This window comes from Poromitra crassiceps (assembly GCF_964638095.1).
Source record: "Poromitra crassiceps genome assembly, chromosome: 12".
NCBI lineage: Eukaryota > Metazoa > Chordata > Actinopteri > Beryciformes > Melamphaidae > Poromitra > Poromitra crassiceps.
The window spans coordinates 19,458,968-19,469,108 of NC_139632.1; the positions used below are offsets into that span (position 1 = coordinate 19,458,968).

The 10,141-nt window shown below is 41.3% G+C and overlaps 1 protein-coding gene across 2 annotated transcripts; it reads right to left on the bottom strand.

The window, feature by feature from the left end:
* Window positions 1-211: 211 nt before the first annotated feature.
* On the bottom strand, window positions 212-8,786 carry ubxn6 (UBX domain protein 6). Of its 2 annotated transcripts, XM_083647072.1 has the most exons (11): window positions 8,622-8,786; window positions 8,019-8,173; window positions 7,185-7,249; window positions 6,538-6,666; window positions 6,185-6,282; window positions 5,766-5,841; window positions 5,250-5,334; window positions 4,138-4,357; window positions 3,519-3,649; window positions 3,214-3,362; window positions 212-2,461 (listed from the first exon to the last, which is right to left on the bottom strand). In XM_083647072.1, the coding sequence occupies exons 1-11, from the start codon at window positions 8,702-8,704 to the stop codon at window positions 2,336-2,338; spliced, it is 1,317 nt and encodes a 438-aa protein (XP_083503198.1). In that variant the 5' UTR covers window positions 8,705-8,786; the 3' UTR covers window positions 212-2,335. The 2 variants fall into 2 exon arrangements, with proteins under 2 accessions (XP_083503198.1, XP_083503199.1); XM_083647073.1 differs by lacking the exons at window positions 8,019-8,173; window positions 8,622-8,786 and adding an exon at window positions 7,936-7,963.
* Between the last annotated feature and the right edge of the window lie 1,355 nt (window positions 8,787-10,141).

Consider the following 10,141-nt stretch of genomic DNA (forward strand, 5'->3'; position numbering starts at 1 on the left):
GGGTCCAGGACACATGGCTAACCTTATAATCAGGTTTATTTAACAAAAAATGCAATGCAGTCTTTATTTTTGTTACAGCCAGGTTAAAAAGCAATATAACACAAGTTGGACTTCAGTGTATGGACAGATCACAACTGCTCTTCACTGTTCATTCTAAATAAGGTTACACTGCCAAAACATTTACACTCTTGTATAGAAAGTATCAGCGGCTGGTGGACAGGCTGAACAAGACGGCAGGTGAGCACAGTGCAGTTTGAGTCTGAGTTAAGCGGGGATATTGATATGGCTGACGGCCTCATGCACACGGGCTGTACATCAAATTAGAAATGCATTCAAAATTTGACACTTGACATTCACTTGTTTCTGAACACCCAGCATTTTTAGACGGCCAGCTAATTTTAGTTTTAATCTTTGGTGGATATTGTCATTGATTACCATTGTTTACAAAAAATGATGCAACCCCAGGGCCTTCGAGGTGTCTAGCTCACTTGAGATGCAGTGCAGAGATGAAATCATGAGTAATGAGAGGTAGGTCGTGGTCGCCCGAGACAACCACAGGCATGATGAACACAAAGACACTGCCTCATCTAACATGGAATTAATTTAATGCATTGTTCTCACCTTCCACTGATCCACTGGGAGTGCACATACATACACATGACATGTATGGCAAACTTCAAAATTAATGTGTGACTGAACCTTCAAGGACACCTCAGGGGAAAGGATGTAGATGACACCCAGTAGAGAATGAAATGTGGGGCCAAGCAAGTACACAAAGATGGCGCCGTTTGTTCAATTTCTCATTGAATTCAGTGGTCTTTTCTGTTCTATGAAATCCATTTCTATGTTCCCACCTTGCTGAATTTGAAATATAGACCATTTTCTATCTCACAGGGAAATGCGTTTGATACAAACAAATACAAGACTAAATGAAGAACAAACCACCACTACAACAGTTTTCATGCTGCCAGATTTAACAAACATCAGAATTATAATTCACTACAGCTTGCGTGCTACAGTAAGGTGGTTACAGGAAGCTTTTTGTGCAAGCCTGAACAATTAAATAATTTGTTTAGTATGGACAAGACAATACAATCCAACTTTTGCCTCCCAACTATTTCTTTCATTCTCCATTCAGGGGCTCTGACTGTACACCAACAGTGCTCAATATATTAGGCTTATTTTAAATGCTTGCACCTGAGAAATGCTTCTTAAAATTGGAAAATGCTATAAAACATTTAGTATTAAATAATAGCATCACCATTACATTGTTCCTGGCAAGGACTCTTAACAGAAACCCTTATACCCAGTGGGATTGTACACCTGAGTGTGACTGATATTTTTCACTCCTAAAAGTCTCATTCTTTGCATTCTCAAGTTGTGTTGAAAATGTTGCATCTCAAAGTCAAATCAGATTATCAAACGATGCACGTTTGACACATGGATGGTTCAAAGCTGGTGTACATGCCCATAATTGACATTTTTTCAACTGTATAATGGGGTTTTGTTAGATTTAGATAAGAAAACCTTGTTGTACAACACCACACCAGTGAGTACAAGTTCACTGCTCATGTTTACAGTAACTCTCATCATACTAAATCTGACCCAACAACAACAAAAGACTGACTTAACCTCGAACACTGCCGAGCCAAACTCAAAGCTATTTAAGTCTTTGAAGTTTAACAAAATAAATAAATAAATCTTAACCAAGATACTTAATACAAGTCAATAATTGTGTTTGGTCAGATTACCGTAATTGCCTTCACCTCCACCAGCCTTCCTTCTCTTCTACGTAACTGAACAGCCAGGAGTGTATATCTCTGTTAATCCACCTGTTGTTTAAGCATTGTGCATCATTTACTGCGAGCAAGGAAAGAAGTGGTGACACAGTTAATACAAGGTCTCTCCATTATGCCATACAAAACTGACTGGCTGTTGGGTGGGAGTACAGAGGACTGCTTCCATAGTCAGTTTACTATACAACATTTACATTCAGGATGCAAGAAATAAAATAAAAAACAACACTTGCCCCCTTACTTTTTCCTGACAACTGCTAGTAGTGCTTCCTTCGAAAGACAATCGTTTCAAAGGTTTGCTGAGATAGGCTGCAGGGAGGGTGATGTTATCCCCACAGTGGAAAGAGAGGATAACGAAGAAGATGAGGGGGAGTAGGGTGAAGGTGCACCTAGTCTGTTTGGAAACACCGCTGCTAATGACTAGCGTTAGTATCTGTAAAGAGAAACAGATCACTAGTCAATGGTAGGGGGCAATTTGACCCCAGCCGTGTCGGGGAGGGAGGTAGCGGGGAGAGTTGGGGGCGTCAGAGCGGCTGGGCTCAGCTGAGTGTCCGGATGGTTTCCAGCAGCTCCGGTTTGAGGAGAGCCGGGCTTTTCCCGCCAGCAGCTGCTATGTCCGCCTGCACAGCCGCGTCCCAGGAGAACGTGAGCAGAGCTGCAGGGACCTGAAGAAGGCAAACAGGTACACTTTGATTCTCAGTATATCATCTAGCACCAACCACAACAAGACAAATTACTAGTATGTGAAAACATAACTTGGCAAACAAAAATAATTCTGATTCTGTTGATCATACTCAAACTGCTTTCTTAGTGTACCACAATGTGAACTACAAAGTTGCAATTAGCATTACATTTCAACGAGATGTGCGCGCAAGTAGGTACACAAGTATTTCTCAAATGCACAGATAGATTTGTAGTAGGGCTGGGTAATAACACAGTATTATTGTTTGTCTTTCAGGTGACTTGGGGATATCGTGACAATTCTGCTGTCTAAATTGATGACAACAAGCAAATCTTATTTCAAAACGGACAAAATGAGGCATGAAACATTTTAAGGAATATTGTTAAAAAAAAAATGTTTTGTTTGACATCACACCTAACTTCACCATTTGGGATGAATCTTAATTTCATCATTTAACATCAGACATCGGTGGAAAGATCCATATGATTATTGTAATACCATATTAGTTAGTGTCACAAAGTATTTTACAGACATTAAAAGGTATATATAAAAGCCAATAACAATAAAAGAACAAAGTTGTAAGTCATATACAGTACAAAAGTGTTAAAACTGTAAAGAAATGTTTCAAGAAGTCATTTAAATGAGGACACATTTCTTATGGAGAGACCCTGCATTGTGCTAAACAGTTTCATTAGTGGATTCTGGTTTCAACTCATCAGGTTACATTCAACTGACCAGGTTACATTCTGCGAGGGCGACTTCTTCAGCCTCTTGTAGTTTTTGACCTCCAGGAGCGATGAGCTCAAAGGGCTGCCAGCCGTCCACCAGGGAGTCCCGGACAAACCCGAACAGCACAGGGACCCGGTCCCACGCATAAAAGGTTCCTGGGGTCACAGATCGTTTTCATTTCCATTACAGTAACAATTTCATCAAAACAATGACAAAACTGCATCTTGTTCTACTCAATATAGGCCTATTAAAAGAAATAAGATGGTTTCTTGTTTCTGTTGACTGGATTTAGAAAACACGCAGACCCTGACCTTGCAGCAGGTTCCCGTCAGGCAGTCTGATTCTCAGCAGAGTGTAGTTGTATTTCCTCCTCTCCCTCTGCTCCTCCTTCTCTCTCATGGCCTTGGTGCGCATCATGGTGGTCTTCTCCACCAACTCGCTCCTGACAAATGCACACGAGACTAGCTGCTCATTCCTGTGCTGGCTCTTTCAAAATTTTGCATTCCCCTGTGAGCTTTGACATTACCAGAGTTTGTCAATTAAGTCCCACTTAAGAAGCCGTCTCATACAAATTAAAATACATATTACAGCTTTGTTTTTAAGACGTTAGGGAAATCTGTCTATAACAGCAACTTTGTGCTAAACTAACTATTAACTGGGGAAGAATGCAGTTCAAAAGTCAGTGTGAAAGATTGAGACTGGCTTAAATGTTATATAAATGACACACAATAAAAGGGTGGTGTTTATTACAAGAGTTTTGTCATGTCTGCTATATTGGATAATGAATGCAAACATATCTGCTTTGATGATGCTGTAAAGTGACAGCCCATCAAAAAGACACGATTGAGTAGATGTGTGCGTGTGTGTGAAAGAGATACATAAATGCTATTATAAATTAGGGTGGAACATCAAAAGCCAAAGAGTCTGTACTTCTGCTGCTGCTCCCGCTTGAGCTCCTCCGCAGTCAGGTTGTAGAACTCTGGCGGCAGCTCAAAGCGCATGGCGTCAGGGGAGGCTCTGAACACATGAGGCTGCCGGTCCAGCTGAGCTCTGACTGGCTCTCCCCTCTGGAGACGATCCCTCCTCTCCTTCATCAGCTCCAGGGCATCGGCGTTCTGCTCTGGCAGCACCAGGAACTCTTCGTCCTCCTCTGATCTCCAGCAAAGACAGGCGAGAATGAAAGGAGGGAGCGACTGCAAATTTGTTAACGGTCTGTTAAAGTGATAATCTCTAATATTTCAGTTTTGTTCTCTTGGGTGACACCTATGGCAATGAGTGGTAATTGCAGATGACATCCAAACAGTCAGTGTGGCATTATGTGACATTAGTCAGTTTGTTCAGCCATAGTCACCACCCGTAATGCTAGCAGAGACCGGGGAAAAAGTAGCTTGTTATCCTACTTCGCACAAGAGTCGTCGGGAACCTACAGTAACCTACAGAGTGAGTCTATTGTGTTAGCTCCGCCTACCCTGTGTCACCACAGACACCAAGTTCATAAATGCTTAAATACTGAAAATGCAAAGGCTTCCATCAATAGGCCATAGGCTCAATCATCACTGTGTTAACTCACTATCAGATAGATAGTGACTCAACAGACATTTATTTACATGAAAATCTTTTGAGATTATGATATTAAAATCCGCAATAAGCATTTTTTTTCTGACCACTAGACGGCGACAGAAACTGCAACACATGTGTAAAGAGCAAAGCCACTTGCACAGTGCCCACTAGCCTGGCAAACAGAATGTGAGATCATGTTATCTGGATGGTTTTAACCAGGCTACGCTTCAGACATGTCTGAACATCTCATGTGGTGGTGATAAACGCCATGGGAGCCATTTCTAGTGTGCAGACTAACTTGTACTAACTGGAGATTGTTTTATAACATTATGTCCAATCAAATCTCCACACAGCACATATTAGGTTCAGGATTGGTTCTAAGGTCTGCTAGCTAACACAGCTGATTCATGATTTGAAGTGTGCAGAGAACCACACTTTATCAGTAATAGATTGGTGTGTTTAAAGCATCAGGGTGAATTTACCTTGTCCCTCTACAGGGAGCATGTTGCTCCGAAAGCCCAGGGCCTCCAGGAACTCTCTAGTGCCCTCAACGCTTCGCACTTTCTCCTGGAGAAAACACAGAGGAGGGATGATCATAAAATGTTTAGTCTTTTTTATTCCTCATTGTATTTCTTCTGAAAAGGTGCATACAATTTGTGATAAGCGTTCACAGTCCATGATTTAATATGACCGGGAAAAGGGTTGAAGGCTATGAATGGACAGAGAACTTTGCGCTTCATATTTATTAGAGCTCAAGCAATATATCAATGCACCAGCCTACACTAATGGTGCAATAACTTATGACTATTTAATGTACACAAGAGCCACAAGAAGAAAGACGGATTCTAAAATCCCCATAAATGTGTATCAAAATGTGTATCTTCAAGTTGAAAATGTGGTTCATATACACAGGGTTTATTATGCCACAAAGTAAATCTCTATCAGCACATACATACTGTATGGTTGGGCACCAATACTGGGTCCAGTTTCAGACATACCTGGACCACCTTGTTGCTCAGTTTAATCTTCCTGTATTTCTCCTCTGTGGGATTCTTACATATATTTTCGATGTACCTGTTGGCAATATAATGAAAATTAAATAATGGTATTTGTTTGTAAGACTTAAAATTAATTAAAAGATTAACGTCTATGAACATAGCTCAAAACAGGATAAAGAAGAAAATTCAATATTTCTAAGTCAGGAACAGATGACAGAAATGGAATGGGTAACATTTGTACACCATTTCTGACAGGTCAGTGAACAGTTAACTGATAACTACATACCGTATGTACACTTCAGTCCAAAAAACTTTAAATGGTTTCAACTTTTGACTTAAAATACGGACATTGTAAAAAGCGCATCAGCTCCGTAGAGAATACAATATATCATTAGTATTATCATCATCTAGTGTCTTACTTGCTTATGATGTCCACAGCAGCCTTCACTTTCTCTCTGTCCTTGTTAAAGGTGTGGACCATCATAACTGAGGCCTCGACTGCATCCTCCTCAAACCGCTGACAGTAACAAGGACAAGGACAAGGACAAGGACAAGGACACACACACACACACACACACACACACACACACACACACACACACACACACACACACACACACACACACTTCATCAAAGCTACTCTGCATCCATCATTCTAAATCAGATCACATCACAAAAGGCTTACAGTGCATCGATGAGTGACTTTGATTGGCAAAAAAATCTAGTTTGAGCTAAAATTATAACGTGACAATATCTTTATTATCAGACCTACCATGAAAATGGCCTCTTTAATGTGTGCCTCCCGCTCACTCTTCGTTAAAGTGGCTCCAGTTAGTGGACAGGTGAAATACACACCTGACACTGAGAGACCGGCAGGATCCTTCACTGGTACTTTAGATCCCTGGAAAGACATTCAACAAAGTAATTTAACAACATTAGCCTACATACTGTACACTCTTCGCTCAATCGGTCAAACCTAGTTTTACCATCATGTTATTAGCTAGCATGTACAATATACTAGAAATCTCGCGCGCTACGCGTGCTCGATACGCACCAACACTGTTGATCAGATCATGGTGCTCGAGTGATGTCACTCAGCGCACAATTGTGACATCCCTGATGATGTCATAGACATTGTGACATCATCAGTGACATATCGCAATTACAGTGACATCACTGATGATGTCATAGTAGACATTCTGACATCATCAGTGGGACAAAAACTTAAACAACCAAACGGAGCCCACTTACTCCATTTTATGATGATGATGATGACGATGATTTCAAGAGTGGGTGATACAATGCAGGGCTCAAAGTTACTCTCTTAAGTTACTCTGGTATTTTACTTGCCCCATGCAAGCGGGCAAACGTTCTTGTTGAGCCCTGCAATGATAGGATTCATCACCCTAATATACGTACCTCGGCTGTGTCAGCATTTTCCTTTTCGGCCAGTGCAGCAGCCTCTGCCTCCAGCTGTCTTTTCACTACAAGCAAATATAGAAAATCAGACAATTACATGTCTTTTTTTCAGGAAGCCATTTCTTAAACACACCAACACTGCATCAATTATTAAGATGAGGAGCAAGTGTGCACCTTTTACCAAGCCCTTACCTTGGTGTTTAGACATGATTATCTAGGAACACATTCTAATGCTATGATCCCCTTCCTATATACTTGGAGAATGCACAACACCATTTCTACACTTTCCATGCATTCCAAGTTATGGTAGATAAGCAGCCAGCAAAGGGACAATAGCACCGAGAACCATGGCAGGTATGATATGAGGTATCATAGCAAATATCTACCGTACTCTCTTCATGTATGCAGCAAGGTAGCAAATTAAAATTTGACTTGATTGTACACGTGTTGATAAGCATTTACAAGATAAACAATATTAGGACTAGCTATGCCTCCTCGGTGAAGGAGGCATCTATATTGTGGCACACATATTGAATTATAAAACGACTCTCTCAAATCAAGCAATCTGATTGGCTCACAGCTGTGGTATGTGTGTGGTATATTTAGCATATACCACAGTGGCCGTCAGGCGAAGCACAACCCTTAGGTGTGGTATAATAAGCATATACCACGGCCTGTCATGATCTATTGCTTAAATATCACATTGAAAGTGTGTATATCAATGTGAAGATAGGGATGCATTTCAACTCACTACGTTTGTGTACAGGGGTTTAGAGGTACCACACAAAACGAGCCACATTACAGACACTGTTCTGGCTGCAGAGTGTATCTAACCCTGGTTCCTGATGGCGTCCTGGGACGTGTGGACCTTTGGCCGAGGCTGCTGCTCAATCCTGGCCAGGGCTGCGGCTCCTGCCCTCTGGGCCCCTTCAGTGGGAGCATAGCGAGGCTTGGCACTGACGCTGCTCTGCCGCACATGAGGGTCTGGTCTGTGTACATACAGGGGGGTTGAGGAGACAGGCTGAGCCTTTATATTAGCACAACCAAAACATAAAAGTATACTTGTCAAGCAGCTAACGTTATCTAAGTTACCTCAGCTATTGCATACGCAAACGGTGGGCCCATGGACTACTATTACTTTAGAGTGCAGGTTATCTTCTTTGGGGATTACTGAAATCACAGGGCGCCTCCCGTTATCTGAGCTAACCTAGTATTATATAACCTGCTGCTAACGGTAACTTAGCAAACAGCTAGCTTAACATAACCGCTAACGTTATAGCTACTGAAATAATAACTCATAACAAAGATTATTGCCCTAGTTAGCTTCCCGACATGCTAACAGCCAACATTACTATTAACGTTAGCTGGCTAGCTTAGCAAACGTTAGAGAGCTAACTAGCTAAGTAGCTCTAGATGGATTGAATAACGTTTATTTGCCTGGTGTCTTCTGTGAGTTTCTTCCCGGGCCCTGCAGTTTTGAATTTCATGTCTTTTTTAATGTCATCAAAAAACTTCTTCATTTCTATTAACTGCCACAGAAAATGCCACTCACGAAAACACAAATGGGTGGAAAGCAGCTAGCTAGCTAGCGTTAGCAACAAGGAAGGCTCCTGACCAAAACAAAAATAAGCTGACACTGACAGCAGACAGACTCCGCCTTATAAGTGGGAAGTCGCCCCCTAGTGGTTGGTTCAAGTATAAAACACAAAATAGTAACCTCGCGTCACCAGGCTCTTCTCGGGAGAAGCCCCTGACTGCAGTACGCAGATCGGGGAGTGGCTCAACGTGGGCGGAGTCAAACGCGCACTCAAAGTAAAACTCAGCTCTTTCTTCTTCTATCAGATCTTCGGCAGTGTGCACGCTTCTAGGCGTATTACTGCCCTCCGCAGGATAAAGTTCATAGTGACTCTTTTTACAGTGTTTATCATGTAGGAAAACTACTCTAATATATCTGTAAAAATCCTGTTGAACAAGATCGTATTTTTATGACATTGTCTGGAAATTCCTGCTTATCAAACTGAACCAACAAACAGTGCTGTGATTCCTTTCTCTGCCCATTGAATAAATCTATTATCACTTGCAGCTGGCTTAAAGTCTGGGTCAAAGCTCAGCCACCTCAATATTATTTCTTTCTGAATTTTAAGTTGTTTCACTAGACGAAACCGGGTATCTATAGAAAACCTAACCCATCGACTCTGAATATCACTGTGTTTAGCAGCTAGTGGCGATCCTGGCAGACTTTGTATAGGTGAATCCATCAGTGACTACAACACATTATTATTGTAATGTTCTGTGTAGGTGTTGGGATATTTTTTTACCTAATATTCGATATTCTTGTCTCATCTTGTGAATAAAATAATGGGAACACGTTTACATTTTCATGAGCCCTCAAAACTTCACACACAACTTCTTACTGAAGTTCAGCTCCCACTGAACTTGAAACCTGTGTAACTAGGGCCAGCTGAATTGGAACAGTGAAGTGAAATCAATGCATTTGATAGACAGACATCCCTATATTTTTACTTGTTAAATGTTTTCTTTTTACTAAGTCCATTATTTTATCCATGCTGCCTATATTTAAAAAAATATAGAGAGAGAGAAAGAGAGACACATCATGTTAACCTGTGTCTGCTTTTTTTTTTTTTTTTGCTCCAGCATTTGCCGATCCAGCAAACACAGGGATGCGCTCAGAGGGTCTTCAATATTCCTCTTTGCGTGTGCTGTGGGGCCCGCCGATTCCGTTAGCACATTTTGGGACTGCTCACAGGATCACTGGAGAGAGAAAGAGAGAGACAGCATGTTAACCTGTTGACGATCAAAATCATGTTACCTCGCCCTAAATCAAACGCCTTGAAAAAAACAGTCATCTATCGTGCCATCAGTCATTGGAACAGCTGCCCCCATCACATACGTCAATCAAACAATATAAGTCCTCTTTCAAATTCCATTTAAGAACC